Source organism: Pipra filicauda, unplaced genomic scaffold (genome assembly GCF_003945595.2).
Source record: "Pipra filicauda isolate LSUMZ 115617 unplaced genomic scaffold, ASM394559v2 scaffold66_size7647185_pilon, whole genome shotgun sequence".
Taxonomy (NCBI): domain Eukaryota; kingdom Metazoa; phylum Chordata; class Aves; order Passeriformes; family Pipridae; genus Pipra; species Pipra filicauda.
This window is the reverse complement of record NW_024104831.1, coordinates 4,266,795-4,292,237: the sequence shown is the minus strand read 5'-3', so window position 1 is coordinate 4,292,237 and position 25,443 is coordinate 4,266,795. Positions and strand designations below refer to the sequence as shown.

The 25,443-nt window shown below is 38.4% G+C and overlaps 1 protein-coding gene across 1 annotated transcript; it reads right to left on the bottom strand.

Moving 5' to 3' along the window:
• Positions 1-20,488: 20,488 nt before the first annotated feature.
• NDUFA4 (NDUFA4 mitochondrial complex associated) lies at positions 20,489-24,279 on the bottom strand. Its single transcript, XM_027723250.2, has 4 exons — positions 24,151-24,279; positions 23,470-23,558; positions 23,070-23,130; positions 20,489-20,706 (listed from the first exon to the last, which is right to left on the bottom strand). The coding sequence occupies exons 1-4, from the start codon at positions 24,190-24,192 to the stop codon at positions 20,650-20,652; spliced, it is 249 nt and encodes an 82-aa protein (XP_027579051.1). The 5' UTR covers positions 24,193-24,279; the 3' UTR covers positions 20,489-20,649.
• Positions 24,280-25,443: the final 1,164 nt, after the last annotated feature.

Here is a 25,443-nt window from a genome sequence, read left to right as displayed (position 1 = left end):
GAATGGACCATAAAAAATGAATTAAGTTTTTTGTTCCCTCAATACTCCAAACACAGGCTGGATGCAATCCCAAGGTTTGCTCTTGCCAGAGCTATTTTTGATGATTGAGATTCCAGCCATAATTTTCTACTAAAGACCAGATATTTAATACCATACAGACAAGAATTCAAACTGAGGGCAACTATTCACACAACTATTCACACTAATTAACACTTACCAGATCTGTGAGAACCTTTGAATAAAACTTTGCATTTTTAGTTTCATCTTTGTTTTTATTTTCCTGTTAAGTTTTCTTGCCTTTAATGCTTATATGCTTCCCAAGTTAATTTGTCTCACAGCTGCCTCATGTCTCACTAAGTCTGTGAGAGACCTTCCCTGCCACTATATATAGACTTATTTCTTCTAGAAGACCAAAAACCACTATCTATTTAACATCTCGGTATCAAAAAGCGATGACAACATTCATATTAACTATTTATAATCATGTGAGCAGTAGGATAAGTTACTGTCCTTGTTAAATGTAATTTCTCATCCCTCATATGTATTTTATATAGAGTATAAATCTTCTGGACAAGAACTCTTCCTCTGTCTGGAAAAGGATTAAGAGTTGTAGCTGAATGTTTTAGAAAAATGTAGGGCAAGGGTAACAGTGAGGATAGTGCTGTGGATGTGCTCTGCAAATCTCATTTTTTGAGTGTAACTTGATAGTTGATGTTTTTGGGATGATGTGCATGTCTGGAGGTCATACCAGTATAGATTGCCAGAAATTGGGCTGGAAATTTTTTATGGTAAGATAAGGGCCTTGGGGTATTTTGGCATACTTAGCTGATATTGAACTTTGTACTTCCTTGAAAATAGCTTCTTCTTTCCAACTTAATATAGACTAATAAAAATACTATTTCTTCATAGAAGGTTCAATACAAATAAGCATTTCTGTATTACTTATTTTTGTTAAGTAGACTTCACATTTATATTGCACAAGCTTGCTCTACACTTGACGAAAAGCATGAAAGAGTGCAATGATTTTATTTCAAATCCATATGAAATTCAATCCAACACTGAATTTCACCCAATATTATTTAATAATTTTTATGAGCGTACTTAGGGAATTAAAAATAGTCTGATTGTGGTATTACCACACAGGCTCATGAAGCCTTCTCTACAACTACCTGAAAGGAGGGTGTAATTCCAGAATCTAAATTGCATTTTCCCCCGATGTTTTCCATTATTTATGGATAGAAGAAGGTGGTTAGGAGGATTAAAAGCTCTGAGCTGACGTGAGAATGACATTCTGCCTTCTTGATCCTGAAAGACACCACAATTGGGTATGTTTTACACTGTACTTAAAGAGGACCTTTGTACGAAAAATTAATAGATGTGTTCCCTGAACAACAACAACAAAAAATCTCTACTTGTAATTTGGGCACAGACTAAACATTGATATTTTGGTAAAATAATTAAAATAATCAAAATATCAATTATTTCAGTACTACTTTGACATGGAATAGAGCTCTTGGTCTCAATGGCCCATCAGAAGTCAAAAAAGGAAATTTTGCTTATGAAGGAACTATTTTTCTCAGACATAACTCTTCAAAATTTATTGATCTGACGACTCATGTATGGCAGTATTTAGAATTAAAGGTCTCCAGGAAAACAGCTAAGAGATTATCAGCAGTATAATGCTACATCTAATCCTGAAGGCTGAATAAATGACATAAATGATTGCAGGTAAAAGTTCATTGGGGTGTAAATTCTGTGAAACATTGAGTCATCCTCCAGTAAAGCAAATTTCATGCAGCAATAGGTTTACTACTCCCATTTTAAAATCCAAATCCAGATTCTCCCCACTGCTGAGAAACTTTTTGGTATGTTTACAGTCCTTCGGTACCAACATGATTGATTAAACTTTAACTGTGTCTAAATAAATATAATCTATCTGGCAATTGATTTTGCTTTCCTTTCTACTCAACTTTTCAAAGAAAATTAAGGCTTCTTGTGCAAAATAAATTAAGACACTGTTTCTATATCTGCCTATCTCTTCTTCCCTACCAACATGTAAATCTGTTGATCTACTTTTACAAGATGAAGATAGTGGTTTAAGTTTCTACAGTGAGTAGGTTACTACAACCTTCATGAATATTGGCACCTGGAAGGACGATACCCAAATATGCTTCTCTGATATGGGGGAAATGGAAATTCAGACAGTTATTGACTGCATTTGGAAGCTGATAGCCTCACAAGCATGCAGCTAGGACCATGGCTAGCCACAGCACATGTTTCTGGTGAATGTCACGAGATGACGGAAAACTTGGGCTTAGTTTTCTTGGAAGAGTTAGGTGACGACATTAAAATCTGTAGGAAATGAATTGCTAATAATTCAACAACTACCACTGTCTCCCTAATGTGTTCCAGTACAATCATCCTCATGATGAGGATTTCTGACATAGCTGCTAAACTTCCAAGGAGTTGCTTGAGATTTAGAAACACTGCTCTCATCGACTTTAAAAAGATTAGTGAGGCTCTACTGCATGCAAACCTTTGAAAATTTAAGTGGAACCATTAAACATTAATGACTACAATGGTTAGACTCAAATAAATTAAAAAAATTGAACTAATATTACCATAGTGCATCACCAGAATTCTGTGATTGTTTCTCATAAAATATTTTATTTTGTCCTTCCTTTAAATATTCCTTTTTGATGTCTCCTGTCAGCCATGATAAATAATTCCCACAGTAGTACTGTTTACTCTATCAGTGCTGTAGAAATGGGTAAGTGCTCTTTTGTTTTCTGTTATTTATAGAGAATTGCAAGCATTTTAGAGCTCTTATAAGCTATTGCTTAAGTATTTGTCATTGTGGTACTACAGTCAGTTCCAGAATATATTTATATACACACACATATGCACATACATCTTGAGCTTTGAGGAGATAGAAAAACAATGAAGGAAAAATGAAAATTGGTGAACTAGTTCTGAAAATGCAATATTTTTCTTAATGTTACAATGCATTTTAGGGATGGATTGGGAAAATTGGTGGAGAAAGAGTATCAGTTTTTTTGATAAAGGGAAGTAACGGCAAAAAGAACAAATATGGGGGGGAAAGCCCCAGCGTACAAAAATTGAAAAATAAATGTCAGCATTTACTGTGATAACAGGAAAGAGAGGACCACAGCCCTAGGAAGTCTAGAATCAGATATTTTGTGTGCAGAGGAATGAGAATTCTGCAGCTAGATGCACACATCTGAGTGCATCATGGGAGAAAGTGGTGGAAAAAGTAAGGGAAGCATAAAAACAGAGGAAGTCTCCATCTTATTTTCTGCCCATCTCTGCCTGCTCTTGTCCCTAACATCTCTCTCTATTAGCCCATCTGTGGATACTTCCTGAGAAACATGTAGCTAAGTGGAGAACAGGATGTTGTGATTCCTCAGTGGAAGAGGAATGACATTGAGGAAGACCCAAATACAGAAGAAGTCCATGACTGCTGTGCTGTTGTTTGCTCAGGTGCTCTGCTCTCTGCTGAAAGCATCATGAGCTCCAAAGTGTTGTTCCTATAGAAAGCTTTGCATAGAAGAGGACTGACTTGTCTGGGAAACCAAAGCAATCCAAGCAGTCCAAGCAATTTCACATGTGAAGCAGTTGGGAGATATTGCAGTCAAAGCAGATTTTCTTGGTCAACTGTTCAGACATCTGGAAGCAGAAAAAAACTGAGTAAATCCTGTATCCTTTGTTTTCCGAGCTTTCCTAGGAAGACATCTTATTAACACCAGCTTTTAAAATAGCTGTAGCATGTGACACAGATAAAGGGTTTAAAAGTCCATGTGTTCTGGATGGTACAATGATTGGCAATTAGAGAATGAGTAGCAAGAGTGAGTAGCAAGAGTGAGTTCCAACCATTTCAATGCTTCCATATTCAATAACTGCGTTCCCTAAGCTGTAATTCATCACAAACTTTTACAGATGCTTGGGACACTGCTGATTTGCTGCTGGGATTTATGGGGTGAATGATGGGATTCACAGGCTACACTGTCCTTCATGGTAAAAGACATTTTTGTCAAGTGGTCATATTAAATCTGTACTCAAAACTAGCTGCACAGTAGCTACACTTAAAGGGTTTGAACCTGTGAAAACGTACTCATGCAAATAACTTGCCTACTAATTTAAGGGTGTACATTTTGGTTTCAGAGAGGTTAGTCATATGAGCAAAGTTGTGCATGATGTTTTACATATATTAATTTGGATCACACGATTATATTTAGTTATTTCTCTCTTCATGCAATATATTTACTATTCTTGGACAATCCTTCAGGTTATATAAGCCAAAAAAAAAAAGTCAGTGTAGACAATAAAGCTCTCCATATATGTTTTTGTAATTCCCCTAATTTTAAAGTAGCTGACTTCTTTCCCCCTCTTCTGTATTTGTCATTTAAATAAGTAAACAAACTAACAAACAGCAAGTTTTGCTTCCGGACTTCATTTTTCTGTCCTTTTTCGTCATCTAACAAAGTGCTGAAGTAGTTTTATAAGAGCTTTAGTATAAAGATGTTCTATACAAAACCATCAGTTTAGCTCCACAGCCATCAATAAACAAAGGAATTTATGTATAAACTATATTGTTTCTTCCTGAGTTAGTTTCATTCTGACATTTATTTCCATTTGTACTTATTTTATTCCTCAGTGATTAAATTATTTCCCAAATCACCTTGTTTTTTCCATCATTCCTCATTGTTAAGCACCACTACAAAATTGGTTTTACTCAATTTACATAGTAAATGCAGTAAAATTTGTTACCACAAAAGTACATGCCTCAGAATGTGACAACCTGAAAACATATAATTTTCTGTGTTAAAGTGGGTTCAAAAACTGTGAAATTTTTTTTTTTGCTTTAGCCAGGCACCTAAATTTGCTCTATTTCTAGTCTGCCCTGCTCAGTTCCTAAAGTAATTTCTAAGCATCTAGCTCACAGTAAGAGAAATGCTTCATTTTACATAAGTTAAGTTTTTCAGTTAAAGGTTGAACATCTTGGCCTAATTAGGTGGTTATTCAAAATATTCTGAGGACAAGGCAAATCTAACAGCACTGGTGAAACTGCACTGAAGACAAAGCAACTATATTTTAATTCCATCAGAAAAGTAGGTGAGAACTGTAACTACAGTATAGATTTTAATGCAAGCTGTGATCGCTAAGTAAGAATTCCCAGTGTTTCAGTACGTTGGCTAACTTGAGTTAAGCAAATCCATTTAAAATTAATCATGATTACAGTTCCGTTGATAGCATAAGTGCACCTAAGCTGCTGGAGACCGCTGGGCTCCATGAGTCACTCATCACCCCATTTTTAGGCTCCTCATTCTCAGTCCTTCTCTGCTTCATGCCAGAAGCATGTGCCTACTCCCATTTGGTTATAAACTGTGATACAGGAGCCTTGTAGGGCTTTAAAGCATCTCTGAACCTTTACTGCTGACCATTCATTGTACACTGATTCCTCTGGATCTGTGTTAGGCTTAACAAAAGGAAACTCTGAGCATATCTGGGCAGTCTGGGCATTTGCTGGGGTTGTCAGGGAAAAGAAATCGCACTGAGACAGAACCAAGATGCAGAAGATTGGGGAATTATGTTATTATAAGTATGAAAGTCAGAAAAGAAAAAAAATAACATTTTGTATTAAATGGTTGCCAATTCGCTTAATTTAAGGATATGTTATTGCTTTAGACAACATGCTACTAGCTCTATCCATTTCTAGAACAGAGGCTCACCTGAACCTCAGCTAATTGCACTTACTTAGGACCCCAAATTTTGTATATACACTGTATTCATTGATAGCAATATATCTTTATGCATTTATATAGCATTCTACATGGAGAGTTAACAGTATATATTTGTCATTTTCATAAATGCTATTCCTAATATCGGAAGAGAAATTAATAAAGATAATTCCTCTCACTGATCCCACTGATCTTGAAGGTATTTAGTAGGTAAGAAGGTTTCAAAATTTTAAGCCAAGTAACACTTTTATTGAGCCACACAGAAAACATGCATGTAAGCATGAATGGAACGGTGCTAATGCATACACAAAAAAACTAACCCAGTCAGATATAGTTTACAGTATACTCATATGGTCAAGTAATAAATATCAATAAGTGCTGGAAAATAAAAGAACCAAAATTATTGAGTTCCTTAATAAAATGACTCATAATAATTGGTTACAATTTTGTGCAACTACTATTAAAAAAAGCACAATTATTTTTAGTATCTAACTATTTTGATTTGAATTCCATTTAAGACAACACATTCCTGATAATCTTGTAAGTTTGTGTGCTAAGGTTATCTCAGTTTCTGTTTTGTTTTATGCATGGTATAAAAAGGAGTGCTTTCAAATACCAAAATAAGTTATCAAAAGTTTAAGTTTTATATTCCCTTAGTTTATTAGGAAGCAGTACACCTAAAAGTACTGCTTAATTAAAAATCGGTATATGATTCCTTGGGGTTTCACTTAAAGGAGTAAAAACTCACCACGCAGCATTCAGTTTTTCCATTTCTCTCACAAAGAGTCATTGAACAAAAATTTATTGCATTTTTCTCTTTCCCACCTTGGCAGCCACAGGAGATGGAAAGCAAGCCCCTGAGCCTGGCCAGGTATCCAACAGCACTACTTATCACACAGTTTTCTCCTCAGTTCCCCCTTCCAACAATGGATAAGGGCAAAGACTATCTGCATGCAATTACAATTTTTGGGCTGTCTTACAGTGACTTTGGTTTTATGTGCCTTGGTTAAGGTACAAAAGGCTAATGAAAAAATAATCAACTTCCTATTTCAGTTGGAGCCTTGACAAATGACTCTCAGCTTTTCCCACAATTTATTAGATACTCCAGTTTATACCTAGCAAATGGTACAGATGCTACAAGAAATGTTTTGAATCTTTTTCTTAGGCAGAAGACTTTTATACAACTTCACATTCAAGGATCATGGCTTTTTACTTTTTCTGCAATAGTTAACTGGGTTGCTCTATAATGTAACAATGCAGTTCTTGCTAGTGCTTGAACATTTTGTGCTCAACTACATGTAATAGTTTTCTTTTTCCTCACAGAAGGAGTTGCTTGGGACAGGAAATAATGCAACACTGGAAAAGCAAGTCTATATGAGCTTTAGGGGTAGATATTCATGTAGTCATTGATGGCTGTATGGTCAGATATCTCTGGCTAACAGAATGGTTGCTCTCATTTGACCTCCCGTTTATTAGGTAAATTAATTTAATTTGTTTTACAAGGTATTAAGTTTTGGTTTACCACACTAATAGCAGTAGTTGATTCCACTTAATGAGACAGGGAGACAAGGACTCTAGGTACATAAAATAGAATCATAGCATAGAGTCTACACGTAAACTTTTCTCTCAAATTATGTGCTTTCTACATGCAAATCTTTTTCTTGTAGTTAAGCTGCAGTTTGAGAGAAACCTTTGCATAGATGACCACGTTTTATTCCATACTCTTCAACATTTTCAGGGAAACGGCCATTTGGAGAGTTGGTAGGTTCATAAAGAAATTAAATGAGCCATTCTTACTGAAATTTGATTATGATTCACAGAATCTGAAACACAGGAAGGGGGTCATGTCTGGATAATTCTAACTTTGCATCAGGACTAAGCTACTGGTCATGGGTCTTATGACACGTGTGTACAGGGCACGATGCATATGACACACAGCAGTGTAGGGTTTGTGCTGAGCATAGCATTCCTCCAAAAGGTTTCTTCACACTCCCAGTTTCTTAATAGAATATCTTTATATTCCTCTGCTGTTCTAGAAACCTTTTTTCGACATCTATGCTATCTGCTGGATTTTGGTCGTCTGGCAATTCCGAAACTGCTTAAAATCAAGCACAAAACTTGTTTCTTCCCTTTTTTTTTTCTCTTCCCTTCACTGCACTTGTCTCTATATACAATCAATTTCATGTATCTTTCTTTCTCTTTTTTATTCCTTGGGTGGCCGCAATGCTGAGTTTAGGGTTGAGGTAATTTTACAAATGTTTATCAGTTCCAATGTTAAAAATAAATTGAACCAACTTGGTGTTTTCAGCTCTCAGAGTTCAAAAGTGAGAATTATAACCATCCATGCTGGGAATTAGAGATTTGGTGAACTCTAAGCTTTTCTTTAGGCAGAGGAAGCTACACTCATGCTTGTCAAGGAGATTAATGAGAAATCTGATTGAGTCTGGAAGACTATTGCTGCAGTGGATTACAAGTTTGATCTTCTCTTTTTTCAGGGATAAACAACCTCAAGGGCTAGGACACTGGCACAGAAAAGAAGATAATATTACTGTCTGTGAAGAAAAACTGTGGCCATATGGCAGGCCCAATAAATGAAAGTAAATGAAAGTGAAGACATCCATTTGATAAAAGAATTGTTGTGTGCTATTTTACAAAATTGTCACTTTTACTTTTGTATTTGTAGATCAATGTGCACTCTTTCTCCAGCTCCTTCCTATCTTATTTATTCAGACTGTCATGGCTAGGCTTCGTGAATGAAGACCTGGGGATTCAGACTGTATGCTCTTTAGGAAAGGCCAAACTAGTATTAGGGGTATGCATTGGATCCTGGAGCTGTCATAGTGCAAATGTTTAAAATTGAGTCTTTGAATAGTCAGATTAGAATAAACACAGGGATAGTCAGATTAGAATAAACACAGGGATAAAGATTTATAGCTGCTAGTGGAGTGTGGAATTTCTAAAACTGCATAGTACACTACATAAAAAGGAGGGAAATTACAGAGAACTTAGCAGCTGACAAAAGAGACATGTCCTCTTACTCTTTGATCTCAAGGACTGTAAGGGTATTCAGAGAACACTTACCAACTAAAAAATTCCAACAAAAAATTGAGATTGTCAGAACTGGACATTTCCCTCTAGACTGCATGTGTTACTTATTCTTATGCAGGTCTTATCTATGAATATAAAAACAAACAAAAACCCCACCGACCAAGCAACAAGAAAAAGATAATAATAAAAAAGCAGGATTTCAAAGTCCTCCTTTGTAGTATTTATTGTATTTAAAAGCTATTGCAAGACAGAACAGCACAAATATATATTATATATACTACATATATATATGTATACACTTATTAGTAAAAATAGGGCTATCCTAGAATAACACTCAGAAAGTATACCACATTAACACCCAAGAGCATTAATTTCAGTGATAGCACATTTGCACAAAATTCATCTTTCTCACTTCTCAGTGAATGCTTTCCGTGTAAGATCAAGAAAGGATTCTGATGGTTTTAACTCTGTCCTAAAGCAAAATGATCACTGAATCAGATAAACTACTAATCTGTTTAAAGCTTGTTACTCCTATTTTGCCAAGGCTAAGATGCTTTGCAGCAAAAAGCAGCCAGCATACTTCCTGCCAAGAACCAGACATCTCATGCATGTTTCATAAATATTTTTCTCCACTGAAAACACAAGGATTAAGCAAACACTAGTTCAGTTTGTAAAAGCTTCCATTAATGATTTTTAAATAACTCCAAAAGAAATCTTGGCTCTATTTAAAGCAACCGTAAATTTTACCTCTGATTATATGAGAATAACAATAAATCACACCAGTGTACTGAGTATGATGATGCCTATTTTGCTACACTTGTTAAACTCCTAAATATCTAAAAAGATGACTTTATACTATTAAGTAAAATCTCCTTAAGCTTTGGATAGGTAGATTAAGCCAAGATTATACCTGCATTGAATATTCATAGAAAATATTCACTGAAAGAAACTAAGATTTCATAATAAAACTCTGCCATTTATAACATAACATAACATCACTATACACCAAAATTTTTTGTGAAATAGGTCTGTTCTCAAGGAAGATTAAAAACATTTCAACAGAGTAGCATGCTATATTAAAAAGAGTGTTGATAAAGAGGCCTTCTTTACTTTGAAAATCATAAACTTTATGCAAGCATGGAGAAATAAATATAAACATCATCAAGATTTCCTTTTCAAGTATGCTGGGATACCAACATGGAATATTAAAGTACATTAAGAAATAGGCTTCTTGCCTGATACGCATTATCAGTGTAATCACTACCATAGCACCTCACACACCTGGGAACTCAGTTGAGGAAAGAGAAATTTTCCTTTCCAGGCAGTAACATGGCAAGAGAGCTGCTCACAAACAGCCACTGGGTGACCACAGTAGCCTCCGCTGCTCTAATGATGCACAGATGTAGATGCAGCTGGAAGGGCTTGGAGGGCTGGCACAGTGCACTGCTCAATGGAACATTTCCAGCCCCAGCAACACAGAGCTCAGCCCTAGAAATCCTGCCTGCTGCTTCCCACTGCTGCTTCAGTGCCTCTTTTTTAAGAACTGATGTCCCCATAAGATTCAGCTGCAAAAGGACACACCAAGAGAAGAGCATATGCCATTTAAATGCCACAGGAGATGAGCACTCTACAGTGGCTCCATGCGTGTCACCATATTAATGCAGAACATATCACCTGTAGTGCAAATATTAAAAAATATTTCACATCTGTATACTATATCTATATATTAGGCATGCATTATGTGTGCACATATGTTCACACTTTAGTAGAAAGTATTTTATACTCACAGCCTTACAAAAATCACTTCTTTATAATGCACATTCTTTGTCCTGTTTGCATTTTGTAGTGTGCAAACATAAAAATTAAAAAAATTCCCACTGTTCCTTTTTTCATGAAACAGTCTAAATCCTTCAGCCCTGCCCTTTAAAACCATTAAATATGTTTGAGACCACACAAATTCAAAAGGCAGAGTGAATAATTGAGGCACAGCAATAATTGAGATAGCTCTTAACAAGCTGGCCTGGAGACCTGAAGCCATGGCCTTATGGCAGCGTTAGGCACCTCTGCTAGTCTGAGCAGATGTCATGTGCTATGGTTGTGTGGCTAGATTGCCACCAGTGTGAAAAAACAGGCTTGTTTCCCCAAAGTCATAGTGCTGCAGAGCACAGCATTTTGTGGAACAGGTTTCCTTAAGGCTTAGGGTGTACTTGGAAGTGAGCCGTATGGTCCCTCAACTGATGCCATTGGCCAGAACATACAAGTACACCTCTCACCAGAAATCAGAAGGTAATTTTTCTTCTCTGTTGGAAGTTGCATGTGTTAAGTAGTCCTAAGAAAATTAATACAGTCAAAATTCCTTAAAAAAAGCAAAGGACATTTGGCTTAGGAAACAGAGATAAAATGCAAAATAGTATGCATACTACAGAATTAATGTCAATGAGTCAAAAAATTATGTGAAAACTGACCTTGCTAATGTTAAATGTATTTGTGTGCATATGCAAAATAGTAAATATATGAAGTAGCTCTAAGAGTCATCTCTGACACTTTGGATTTGTAAAGCAGCTTTTGTGAACCATATCTACCTGTCATGGTTTAACCCCAGATAGCAATCAAGCCCCACACAGCTTCTCTCTTACTTTTCCTCAGTGGGATGGGGGAGAGAATCAAAACAGTAAAAGTGAGAAAACTCATGGTTTGAGATACAGACAGTTTAATAGGTAAAACAAAAGCTGCAAAAAAGGAATTCATTCACTGCTTCCCATGGGCAGGCATCAACCATCCCCAGGAAAGCAGGGATCCATCATGCATAACCACTACTTGGGAAGACAAACACCCTCACTAAATGCCCTCCCCTTCCTGCTTCTTACCCCAGCTTTACATGCTGGGCATAATGCCATATGGTGTGGAATATCCCTTTGCTCAGTTGGGGTCAGCTGTACAGGTTGTGTCCCCTCCCAGCTCCTTGGGCACCCCCAGCTCACTGGTGGCATGAGGAGCAGAAAAGGCCTTGGCTCTGTGTAAGTGCTGCTCAGCCATAGATAAAATATCCCTTTGTTATTGACATTGTTTGCAGCACAGATCCAAAACACAGCCCTATACTAGCTACTATGAAGAAAATTAACTGTATCCCTGCCAAACCCAGCACACTACCCTACTGAAAATCCAGTCCTACAGGGGAATATTGATCTCATTCAAAGCAATCACAAACCTCCATTTGGCTACAGTGACATGAAAATATCACCCTGGATATTTCTTCCCTCCTCCCTGAACCTAAAATAGTCAATAGGCTTTTAATACAAAGCCTTCTGTAGCTGAAAGGGAACTCTTAATTTCAACAAGGCACCACTGCTTGTACAATAATAAAAAATATGGTTTGAAGCAAGTAGCTTTGCATGTGTCACTTCTGGATCTACAAAGATCTTTCTTGGTATTAACAGTCTTTCAGTAGAAAACAAAACAATATGATACAGGGTACAAATATCTTTGTGTCCTTTACAGTTGCCCTGTTAATATATATTTTTTATTATACTCTTCGTTTATGTGACACTAACTTTATTTGGTTTTATGGTACCAAATCACATATGCATACAATCTTGAAAGAGTTAATAATATTCTAGCTATTTACAGTGATATTGTGTTGTCCAGGATATGATATACCTTCCTTTTCAGAGAGAACAGGCTTCCATCACTGATCCTCAGTTTGATGGTAGACATTTTGGTACCAAGGGAAGTTTCTATTGCAAATTCTAGGAAGTTTTACTCAGATAACTTAACTTTCCTGCTTACTCAGAAGGTTGGTAAGATGCTGATGGGAAAAGACTCTATTTCTTTTTAACTCAATAGTAGCCAGTGATTCTAGCATATCAGGAAATGGCACAGCCTAAGAGAAGGAAAGCTCCTGACAAGAAGAAGATATATGAGTGAAGAGGATTTCTCAGGCTAGTAAGCAGAAACCTTGGCTATCTAGCTGAGGAAAGGATGAGAGAATAAAGACTGAAGACAAGAAAAATGGAGACTTGAAGCAACATATCTATACACATTTATATACTGCTGCTGTCACTGAACTTTTTCATTTTCAATAAATGCAACATATAAACAAACAAAAAATCCATCCAATTTTCTCTGTCAGAATTCATGCACGAAAACATTTCCCTATGACACTAATTTGCAATGGAAGAATTCATTACACTTCCACTGCACATTTTACATCCTCAGCTTTCCTATGCCTGAGTGAGTAGGCTGCTTGCTTCTGTCTCTCCATTCTCCTTCCTTTGGATGTAAAAATTTCTCTTTCTGGGGTCTCAGAAAGCCCATTCTTCTTTCACATAAAAGCTCTCTATAATGACTGAGAAACACAGTAAGTAGAATTCCAAGTAGAATTTCAGATACACTACTGGACTGTTTATTTTGCATTTGATGTGCACACAGGTAGATAATGGAATATTAAGCTTCATCCAGAAGAGCTCCACTGTTTCTGAAGCATACTGTTTAAATTCCATGAGCCAGTAAATGCAGCTACATGACTCATTCGACTACTGGGGCAAGAACCTAGACTGCAAGATTAGGAGGTCTATTGCTGAGTACGATAAAAAACGCCTACCTGCCTGACCACTGCATAGTGTGCTCTGTGGTGGAAATAGTTATTTGGCAAGATACTCTAAATTTGAGGATCTCATATTAATTTTGCCCATGATTCTCTGTTCATTATCAGCTCAAGCATAGGTTAATAAATTGTAGAATTTGTAAAAACTCAACTAATCTTTACTCTGGTTACCAGGCCAGCTGTGAAAGATTTGCTTTGATATGGGAAACAGGCAAGGTTTGAGTTTTCAGCAAGGTTTGAGTCATCTTTTTTATCTTCACCGTGTAAACACTGCATGGTCAGTCTAGAGCCCTTTTAAGCACTCAGCTGTTGTAGTCTGGGCCATTAGTCAGCTCCTGACCCTATTCTCCTCTGCCAGGGATTGACAAAAGCAAACAATTGCCAGGGTCCTGGTTAAAATGCAGGTTGGGTTCTTCACAACTCATCCATGAAAAAGAGTTCTTCCATATTTAGATTTTGCACCATCTGCATAAAACAGCTCCTGGAAATTTTGTCTCTCTTTATTTTGGGAAGAGTCATATCCAAACATTTACTTTGCTACATTTCATTAGAGAAAAAGTGATGGGGTCCCTTCTCTGATGCTGAGTAACAATTTGCTGAACATCTCTTTCTGGTGATGCAGGTGTTCAATTTTCATACATAAAAATAAAATTAGATTTAAGATGGAAGAACCTTTGAAACCCTTTTTCTGTTTGAAGGTGTAAGAGAAGTTTTCTTCAGGAATAATAATGTAGGGTGAGATATAAAACACTATGACCTTAAACTAATATAAACAGTTAATGAAATCATTAAAAGAAAGCATACAAAATTAAAATACATACAGTTCAGACACAATTCACATATACATTTTACGTTGTTTGAATGTTTTAGAAATTGTGTTATTATGAGGCTATGCAGAAAGAAAGAATGCTATTTTCAAAATTAACCATACACTTTTCTTTTTTATTTCACACTATGGCACTAACACAAACTTGTCATTAGCAATCTAAATTCAGAAGAGGATGCACCAGACCTTCTGTAGTTATTCTGCTACTGTTTGTTTTTATTTTGTGCAATAATTTAAACCCATTGGAATATCATGCTTTTCTTTTTACTCTCAGCCTAATTTTCACTGCATTATAATAGGCCAAGCAGTCATGGTAAGTGTAATGAACAACTTTTGCATTGCCAAATACATGTAGAAATTGAAGGACATAAAGAAGGAAAGCTCCTGCACTAAACCCACAAACTTACTGTAATTGATATACAAACTGATGCCTCTCCATCTGCCTAATCCATCACATGTCTATTGCTCCTTTTTTTTTCTGGAATAATTCCTGATCTTACCTGAGCTCTTACAAAGGGGACGGAGAGAGGTGATTTGCATGTGCAAAAACCCTACTTCAATGATCCCTACTTCAGTGTCCTTTCAAGCACAGTCTTTATTGCAGGGCTGAACTTTCCTCCCCTAAGTTTCCAAAAGCTAAGAAGTTAGGTTTGTTTGACACAACACGAAGACAAAAACATCTGAAGCAAATTATCCCCTTAACACTCTATCAGAATTCTATAGACAATCCTGAGGTGTAAGTTGTACTAGTGTAGGAAGTTTGAAACTGGGATGAAATTCCATTTTCTTCCTGTTGATGAGTTCAGCTACCTTCCTGCTCATAGTCCAGGAAAAAAAAAAAGCTATCAGTACTGGGGAAATCTTATTAGATTCAATCCTATTTTTAAATAGCTAGGATCAAAATCTTCATTTAGACACACTGGTGCCACCCCATTAAATTCCAGCAGTGGCACCACTGGTAGAGAAAGAATGGCACTCAGATTTTTCACCATTAAGTAATCTGTTTTCATTACCTTCTCAGCAGTTTGTTTCATTTGCCTGCAGTAGGGAAACTAAAATTAGAAAACATTTCATGTTCATAGTTAGTTTGCTTCCAATGCGAAAAAAACAAGTCTATAAATTTGTCTATTGGGTTATGGCTTGTGCAGTTCTCTTGTAAAGTTGTCTTTACATTAAAGTGATGAACTGTAAATGGCATAGTGTATTATTTTGTCCAAAGTAATTCAAATTAATGACCCTAGAAATATTATTTTAGGTGTCTGTTATAAAGCATTGATAATACCCATGAATATTAGCAGCAGAATTCCTATTCTTCTTTGTAATGTATGCATTGCCATGTGTCAACAAACTGTTTTCTGATCATCTTCAGAACTTGCTGTCTCTTGCAGGAGTTCCACTTGCCAGTCTTGCGTCAGTTCTAGTAGTAAATGAATGTCAGGCAGCTGATAGCAAACTATCAAAAGTTTGAACGCATTTTTCTTGCTTCGACTTGCATACTTAAGTTCACATTTCACATTACCTAAAGTATTACTGATTTTGACTGAAAATAAAAAAAAAACCCAAACCCCAGAGCAACTGTGGTGATCTCTTAGGCTCTTCACCTTTTAACTGTGAGAATAATGTTCACTTAGAATGTCTAAAAATTACTTTATAGTTTAATTTACATGAAACTTTTAAAAAGGAGAAAAAGAAAAACGTGGAATACTTTTCTGGCTCAGATAAATGTTATTCTGGATGCTAAATATAGATTTGCTTCTCAAGAATGAAAGAGTTGTTCATTTTCTAGCATTGTACTGGTTCTTGTTGTTCTTATTAAGAAAGTGTTAATCCCTACCAACCATAGATAATAACATTTTGAAATTATTGAAAAAAACCCCACCAACTTTCAACCAAAACATATGGCACCAGAATTAGCACACATTTGGGAAATATGCCATCATAACAGTGTCCAGAAACACTCTCAAGAAGCTTAAAGATCAGAGGAGGAGATGAAATGATTTGAGCTTCACAGGAACTTCTCACGACTAAATGATATCAAGACTACATCTAAGGAAAAGTGGATGGATCATGAAATCCCATGAAGTCAACCAACTTCTGGATTTCAAAACAGGGGACTGAAGAGTAAGCTTTCTAGGAAGTAATATAAAAAAACCTAGTGTGGCAATGTTGCAAGTGAACACCGGTTTTCCAGAGTTCTCACAGACCTGTTGTGTTTCAGTTTGTCCTGGAAAAATGGTTCTCTAGCTCATCCAGTTGCTTCCATAGTAAGGCTGGTCAACAAGTAGAAACAACAACTTTGTCTGTACTCGCACATCTCTAATTTTTTCAATAACTCATTCGAAATACATTTTTTAAATTACTGTAATAACTTTTCAAACTCTCTTTCTGACAAAGTATTACAGACCAATCAGCATTAAACACACATTTGCTCAGTTTTAAAGGTCATTCAATAGTCACACACCAAGCTATCTTTAAAGGTAAAGCAGAGCTTGAAAACACATCTGAAATGTATGCCTCAGATGACATTTGGGTATAAATCCTAGACAAAATTTAAATTATTCTTTTAATATCAGGCACACCTGTCTAATTTCTTAGAGGCTGCTAGATTTTTTATGCCCACAAGGAGCTTTCCTTACTGCAGGCAAATAAATCCTACAACATGCTGCATGGAGTATGTGTTCATGTGCAAGAACTATGGAAACCTGTAAGTCTTTCTGTCCTAGATGGGCAGAATTAATTCCAGATTTAGTCATCCTGCTGCATATCAGGACCACTGACAAGGAGGCACAGAATAACTGTGTTAATACAAATATGGCAGTGGCAGGCAAAATGCTGTACTGTAAAAAACAAGAGAGGAATCTTCTGTATGTGGCTCATGAACAGGACACGCAGGCCGGGTCCACACTGATTATTGGAAAAAAAACAAACTGCCACAAACTGAAATTTAGCAGCTGTATCCATCTCAGTCGAAACTAAGACAGCAGAATATCAGTCTCTTTCAGATAACACAACATCTGCTCAAGCAAAATGACATGCCATGGTGTTAATGAAGGATTTCACTTTTCCTACTAATGATGGGATTTGGTTGTTTTGTAGAAGTTAATAGCCAAAGATAAACATAAGAAGCTGGAATCCTAAGAATTCAAACTGCACTTGTTTCTTCATGCTATCTTCAGGGAATACCATCTTTGACTTCCTGAAGAAAGAAGTAGATTATGTGTTTAAAGAAGCAGCTTTTAATATTTTAATGCAGATAGAATATGGCCAATCTGTTTCTATTTCAACAACAACACTCTACGAAAATGCAAAGACATGTACTGGATACTGGCAGACCACTACCAAGCAGTTATAAACTAGGGCCAAGCAGGCATTTTGGTTTTGAATGGAATAAATGTTTCCTCTGTCTCTAAGGAAAACCCAGAGTGAAAAAAACTAAACAGGAATTTATGGCCTTGCAGGACTGCAATTTTAAGAACAAAAACAATATACAAAGTAAGAAAACAACAAAACAAAAAAGGGAACTAAGGAGTAACAAAGTGCATTTTTATGTTTAAAAAAACAAAACACAACCCATAAAAAAAATAATGAGGAACTAATAACAGATCATACAACTGAATTACTAGTTTACTATGATATATCAAATATTGTGGAACTTTTCTTTTAGGAATTTGAAGAACACACACTGTAGTGCTACCAGTGAACTTGGTGGGGTTTTTCTTGATTTTTCTATGTCCTAAAGCTGAAGATTTAAGCCAGTGCTTAACTTCTGCCCACAGAGTAACTTTAGACAGACTTGCATTAAGTAGCATGGCCTAAAGCCTTACAGCTGCAGCATACAACATAGCATATGAAAATAGTTATTGGTTGAGCTGCTAACTCACACAAAATATGCAGCATTCTTCATTTGACACAATTTCTAAAAAGAAACTATGTTATGTATTTTGAATATTTCAGTCATTAAATATTGAGAAAGAAAGAAAAAAACCTCTTAGTATGTTTTATTAGTTTCAAGTTTCGCAAGTAATGGTGACTATTGTCTGTTACTACTTAACATAGGACAAAAGTATATCCCTAAAAGGAAAAGGTGCAAGTGTCTCCTCAAGATAATGACTTTTAGAATGATTAAACCTTGAAGACTAAGTTTTGTATATTTTTTGCAGCAAGTATGCTGCAACAAGGGTAGACAAGTAGCATTGAATGAATTGCCTTTTTGTTTTCTAGTCAATCCATAAAGCTTTAAATAGCTTAAATAATTGTTAAATATATTTGAAACATGCCAAGGGCAGAATATTTATTCTATCTTAGGTACTTTTATTAAGAAAAACATGAGCCTACACCCTCTTCAGCCCTGCCCAAAAGGAACAACCTTGTCTCACCTAAGAATGAGCTTTACTTCCTGTATATTGACCAGAGACACAGTCTGCATTTGAAGACATAAAACCTAAAAGGACTGCCAACCAGAAAGTTATAAAACAAACTTCCCATTTTTACATGACACTTTTAAAACTGAACAACTAAAAGGATTGCAACAGAATGTTCTACTTCCTAAAAATATTTTGATTCAGATAGCAACCAGTCTCCAAGGACACCTACAGATTTTGCCCACCACTGTAAACATCTCACAACACTCATTTTCTTCTTCAGACTCCATCAGAGCCTCTCAAATAACCAAATGAAAACTGTGAGTAAGTCTGACATTTTGGTATATGCAAAGATAACCTGAACTGCTACCAAATAAACCCCATCAACTTACCTGCAAGATTTTTCCATACAAAATATGAAGTCTTCGCACGAGTTATTTTGCAATTACCACAGAATAGTTTTTCTTCTCCAATGGAAGTTCTTGCTCCTTGATTTCTTTGATTCTACCCTTATTATTTATAGCAGCTCCTATTGTTACCTACATTCTTAGAGTCTACTTGAAGTATTTCAAGATACCAACAGCTGTACTCTGCCATAGTCCAGAATTATATCCCTTATCCAAGGAAATGCCAGATGTTCATAGAAAAGCACAAAGAATCTACCATTAATTACAGACTTGCCAGGGTATTTTTAGTCTTCCTGTAGCAAGACTCAGCCAAGTACAAAGTAGAAGATTTTGCCCTTCCTAAAGGTATTTTAGTTCTTACATCAGTAGCTAATTATTTCTCGAAACCTGCACCCTGTTCTGCTGTGTGCATCCCTTCCTTAAAACCGTGATCCACAGGAAATCTTGAGTATGTGTTTATAATTTTATTTTTTATATATTGAAAGTTGTGGCAATGAACTTGCCACATACAATATGGAAAAAGTCCTGCCAGAAATGGACTGGTGAGGAAAACAGCTCAAACCCTATGGAAACAGAAGTTTTTACTGTAGTTTAAACATGTCTCAACATGTTTGTGTATTTTCTGCAGTGTCACTGTCTCCCAGACACCCCCTGTGAAGCTATTGTCTCCCATACAAGGTGTCCTGGGAAGGTGTCCCGAGGTGTCCCATTGGTCCTTTGTTTAACCCCTTCCTATTGGCTGTTGACCCCTTACCTGATGGTTTCTTTTGTGTGACCCTGAACTTGTGATTGGTCCCCTTTGACCTTCCTAAAAGCCTTATAAACCCCAACCCCACAATAAACTTCCTCTTTCCTCAGTCCCTCCCAGGTGGTCTGTGTGTGCTCCTTGCGGGGTCACCGGGCCACGTGCAGGGGTGGGGGGAAGGGCATTCACCTCGCAGGCAATGGGGCTGGAAGCATAAGGCCTGGAGGTCTCCCCCAATATCCCCAATTCACCGTAAGAAAGTTGTCTTCCTGTTTATTAAGAAACCTGCTTAACTTCAGAAAACAAACAAAAGAAAAGAAATAAAAGCTTTTGGAGAGAGCTTAGCCTTTTTTTTTTTTTCCTTCTTTCCAGCAGTATACGGCAAAATCTGTTGCCTCCCTGCTGGATAATGACTTCTGGGCATTGACTTCTCTGCTACCAAAATTTCTTAAAGTGGCAAGTAGATAAATTCAGGTGCAATTAAAACCAAATATATATATACATATATTTATACACATACATATATAAATATGTACTTTCAAGTTCTTCTAGTTTGGTATAACAGCATGAATATGCAATTCTTTCTCTGAAGTCAACAGACTAAGTATAAAGCCCATCCAAACAACTCTGCTTTCTTTTTGAGGAAATGAATTCACTTTTGTTTACTATCTGACACACCATACAGCAAAAACTGTTAACAGGAGGATATTGTCATTTTGTAAAATGAAAGAGCAGACACTTCAAGTTTCAAACATTTATTAAGCCTCAACAAAACAGTTTTAAACATGACCTAGTGCTGCGTGAGGCAAGTTTGATTATTTCCTGGATGATTAAGCATGACAACTGTGCGGACGGCTTCCGGAAGACCTTTCTGTGCAGCTTATGGACATGAGTGTGTTTTCAGAAGTCAGGGCGGTCCTTTTTCAGTTTACTGTAGTCTACATTAACCGAATAGAACTAGGAAACAGAAGGGGAAAAAAGTTAGTTAAGAAGCTTGACTACCCATTTTCCCTGGTATTTACTAAAAATATGCATCATTTGAACTCATGTCAGGAAACTGAAATCATATTTTGAGTCTGTGAACAGGACAATAATAAATAAATAAATACAAACTTTTCATGTGCAGTAACTTTTTAATTCTCCATTCGGTATTAGAAGTTCTTCATTTAAAATGAGGCAGTGCTCATGTCTTTAACTAGAGAAAACCCACAGTGTTTCTTCTTTAACCCCCAGAATCTGAAGTCCATTCAGAGGAACTTCTTACAGTACTGCTGTATGTGAACACACAGTGCCACGAGGGAACATTTAGAGCCAAGTTTGCATAAGCCAAGTTTGGTTTAAGTAGCTGCATCTAGAACTGCAAAGGATGACAAGGAAGAATGAAAGTAAAGAACAGATCACATGCTCAGTTTATATTAATATAAGTGGATCCTATTACAAGCAATTCAAAATAACCAAAAAAAGCACTGAGCACAATGAATTTACAGGCTAAAGGCAGATTTTGGCCTCCCCACATGACTTAATATCAAGCATGTGATGCTACAGTTTTTCTTAAAAAAAAAAGAAATCCTTAACTATTAGCTTGATTATTTTTAATTATGCACAATTTTAAATTTGTTTAACCTTTTGAAAGAAAACAAGACAACCTACAGCACGTTCAAATTACAGCTTCCTGTGCAACTCCTAATGATCAGGTCTTCGACTCTTTTATTTGAGAAGACTCAGGAAGTTAATATAACAAAGTGAAGTTTATAACAGAAAAACAATCTCATCAAAAGCTAAAACTTTTCATACCAGAAGATTTTACTAAACAGTCATCCTCAGTTTAGAGCATCTGTCTTTTTTACTTCCCACAGTGCAGATTTGGAAAAAAAAAATCCCCAATGATACACACACCCAAATATGGCAAACCCCAAGGCTGTGTTTGCATGCTAAGGCAGAAGGAGAATGCTCCACAAGGCATGCACTCTTTAAAAGAATTTGTGCTACGCACTATGCTGAATTTGCCTAATTTAGATATTTAAGAAACTACGACATTCCAGAAGCAGCAATGAAAACAAAGTATTATGTTCTTCCTGGGCTTTTAAGGGAACAACAATATATTTTATTATGAAGTGTGGGGGTTTTTTTGCTTATTTCAATGATTGGAATAGTAAGACATGGTACCAAAGAGACACTAGCTTTGAAAACACATTAGGTTTGATTTTTACGTAGCTTGAGAATAATCTTCAAATATTCTTAACAGCAATCTACTAAAACAGCACTTCTGTAAAACATGATTAAAACATGATTCATGTCCAGAGAATGGCACCGAAGCTGGTGAAGTGTCTAGAGAGTGAGCCATATGAGGAGTGGCTGAAGGAGCTGGGGCTGCTCAGTCTGAAGAAAAGGATGCTCAGGGGAGACCTTATCACTCTCTACAACTACCTGAAAGGAGGGTGCAGCAAGGTGGAGGTTGGGCTCTTCTCCCATGCAAAAAGCGATAGGACAGGAGGACATGGCCTCAAGCTGTGCCAGGGGAGGTTCAGATTGTACATCAGGAAGAATTTCTTCACTGGAAGAATTGTCAAGCATTGGAATGGGCTGTCCAGGGAGGTGGGGGAGTCACTGTACCTGCATACGTTCAAGAAAAGACTGGACATGGCACTTTATTGCCATGGTCTGGTTGACAAGGTAGTGTTTGGTCAAAGGTTACATTCAATGATCTTAAAAGGTCTTTTCCAACCTAAATGATTCTGTGATTCCATGATTTCTGTAGATTTTCTTTGCATGCTTCCTCATTAGCTCACTGAAATAACCCGAATATCAGTTAAAGAATATTTCTATTGCATCCAGTTACTTACAATTGTTTTGTTTTCAAACAATCAACTGGAGAACTGAATTAGTGTTTCTGTTAAACACTGACATTTTCCTGCAGTGCTTCTCATGAGTAAAGGCCAACAGGTTAGACCTTAGAAAGCTTTAGGTCACAACTTCTGAAGTTTTGTCCCTCTCCCTGTAGTTTATTTCTTAGTATTATGAGTTAGTATATTCTTCCTCTCACATATAGCTCCTCTTTTTCTTACAGCGCTATATATATATATACATACATATATATATATGACTGCTTTCATACAGACTCCATTATCAACCAACACTAGGAAAGTTTTAAACCTCAAACTCAAACCTCTCTGCTGTGAGTTCTAGAGACAAAACAAATGTTGCACAGTAGGGGAAATACATCACTCATGCAACTCCTTTCCAATATAACCAAACATCCTAAACAAACAGGCTACACTTCTGACATTTTATTTCCTAAAAATCTGTATTTCTCATTTTACCTTGTATTGGTCACTGGGAGACATTTTGTTCCAAGGTTCTGGGTTATTTTTCTTGTCCCAGCTATTGAAAGAAATGCAAGATATGAAAGCATATTAAAAGAATCACACTATCTTCAAAATATATATAAAAAAATTGCATGTGTACTGTGATTATTAGGCTACGGAGTCACACATCCAAACAAGTTTCCATAGAAAAAGGCATAGTCCTTCGTCAGCAGTTTCTAAATATCATACAGTAAACTAACTGATCTCTAAATCAAAGGAGTCTTCACACAGTGTCACAGGTACTGGACCAAGACATTAAGGCCTCCAGGAACACAAAAATCAAGGCAGTGAAGTGTAATATATGCAGCAAGAGGACTGGGCACTGGGAATTACTGTTTAATTACTGTATACATACCTGACTTCAGGGTTGAACACTGCCAAGCGCATGAGATACAGGCCTGCGCCAATGCCACCAGATCCAATGATCACAAACAGAGGGATCAACTGGAACAACGACAAAAAAAAAATTAAACATCATATCACAACGTATCAAAATAGTATTAACACACAGCATTACTGATTTCCACAATGGCAAACTAAAGAACAAGCTCACGCACTGCAAGACATAACACATGGCCCTCTAAATCCCTGGCATAAGCTCCATGTGTGTGGTACATCCCCGAGATCAGAGAGGAACCATCATCTGCTAAGGCATGAATGAAAAAAATACTGCTGCATGCAGAATAACCAAACTAAAAATACTGTAACAGCGAGGTTCTGAAAGACAAACCCTCCACTGCCAAAACAGCCCCTACCGCTTGTCCTCCGATCATGCAGTAAAAACATGGGAGGGGGGGCGTTGAGGGCAGAGGGATGCACAGTGAGAACGGAAGAGCCACCCTGGGCCTAGCGGCACAAGCAAGGCCGGACAGACTGGAGGCAAAAGGGACCTGGCCGTGTCTGCCCGCCCAGCGGCCCGGCATCCACAGGAACCCCAGGAGTGGATGGGCGAGAAAGGGGAGGCCGGCGAGGCCAGGGGCACCGAGCGGCGAAAGGGGAGGGAGGGCGCAGGGCCGGGGCCTGGCCGGGCACTCACGGCCGGGTGCTTCTTGGCGTGGGTGACGATGACACGCAGCATGGTGGCGGTGGCAGCGGGCGCCGCGAAGGTCTCGCTCTCTTCAGGCTCCGCAGCTGCCTCCCCCTTCGGCCGCCGAGCCCCAATGTCACCGAGGCCCCCGCCGCAGCAGGTGCCGCCGCCGTAGCCCGGATGTAGCAGCTCCAGAGTTCGCCTGCTCGCCCTGCGCTGCTCTCCCCCTCCCACCGCCCCGTCCCGCCCGCCGCCCGCGCCCGCTCCCGTCCCGCCGAGCGTCCCGGGCTGTGCGGCTTCGTGTTACCGCGGCCCCGGCCCGCCCGCACCTCCGGCAGCGCCGAGGGGGAACAGGCAGCGACCTGGGCACCTCGGGGAGCTGGGCAGGCGGCAGCATCGCCCCTACCGCCCGCTGAGCGCGGGCAGCGCCTGCGCCAGGGCCGCCCTGGGCTGGCAGGGCGGGGGAGCCGCGGCCGCCGGGATCGTGGGGCTGCCGGCCCGCCCCTCACAGGATCGCAGGGTGGGTCACTTTGGAAGAGAACACAGTGGGTCACCTGGTCCTGCCTCCCTGCTTAAGCAGGGTCGTCCTAGAGCACGTGGCACAGAAGTGCATGGAGACGGTTTTGGAACATCTCCAGCGAGACTCCACAGCCTTTCTGGGCAGTCTGTTCCAGTTTGCGGTCATCCACACAGTAAAGAAGTTATTCCTCGGATTCATTTGGAACTTCTGTCTATCAGTTTCTGCCCCTTGCCTCGTGTCCTGTTGCTTGGCAGCACCGGGAAGACCCTGGCTCCATCTTGATGCCCCACTTTAGATATTTATACACAATGAGAGGCCTCTCAGCGCGGCCCCAGCTTAATAGGTATAACTGCCTCAGCCCATCCCTGTAAGAAAGATGCTCTAGTCCCTCAATCACCTTTGTTGCCCTCTGCTGGACCTGCTCCAGGAGCTCAATGTCTCTCTTTTACCGAGGAGCCCAGAATTGAACACAGTATTCCAGATGGGGCCTCACTACAGCTGAGTAGAGGTGAAGGATCGCCTCCCTCGACCTGCTCCTCCTAATGCATGCCAGGATACCACTGGCCACCTTGGCCCCAAGGGCACTGCTGGCTCATGGACAGGTTGTTGTCCACCAGGATCCCCTCTTGGCGCTGCCCTCAAACTGCGTGAGAGCCCACTGTGGCCTTCCCGAGAGGTGCCTGCCCTTCCTGCTGTGGCACCAGGACTGCTCGGGAGGTGTGTGGAGGCAGTGGATGCACACGTGCACTCCTGTGTCTGCCCCCAGCAGGGCTCACCTCGCT

Bases quoted from the DNA above. Each gene is read 5' to 3' on its own strand.
- NDUFA4 (XM_027723250.2), bottom strand. From the start codon at position 24,192: ATGCTGCGTGTCATCGTCACCCACGCCAAGAAGCACCCGGCC. The intron at 23,131-23,469 runs GTATGTATACAG...TTCTTTCAATAG, and splicing joins GTGTTCAACCCTGAAGTCAG to CTGGGACAAGAAAAATAACC. The intron at 20,707-23,069 runs GTAAAATGAGAA...TCTGTTTCCTAG, and splicing joins CTCCCAGTGACCAATACAAG to TTCTATTCGGTTAATGTAGA.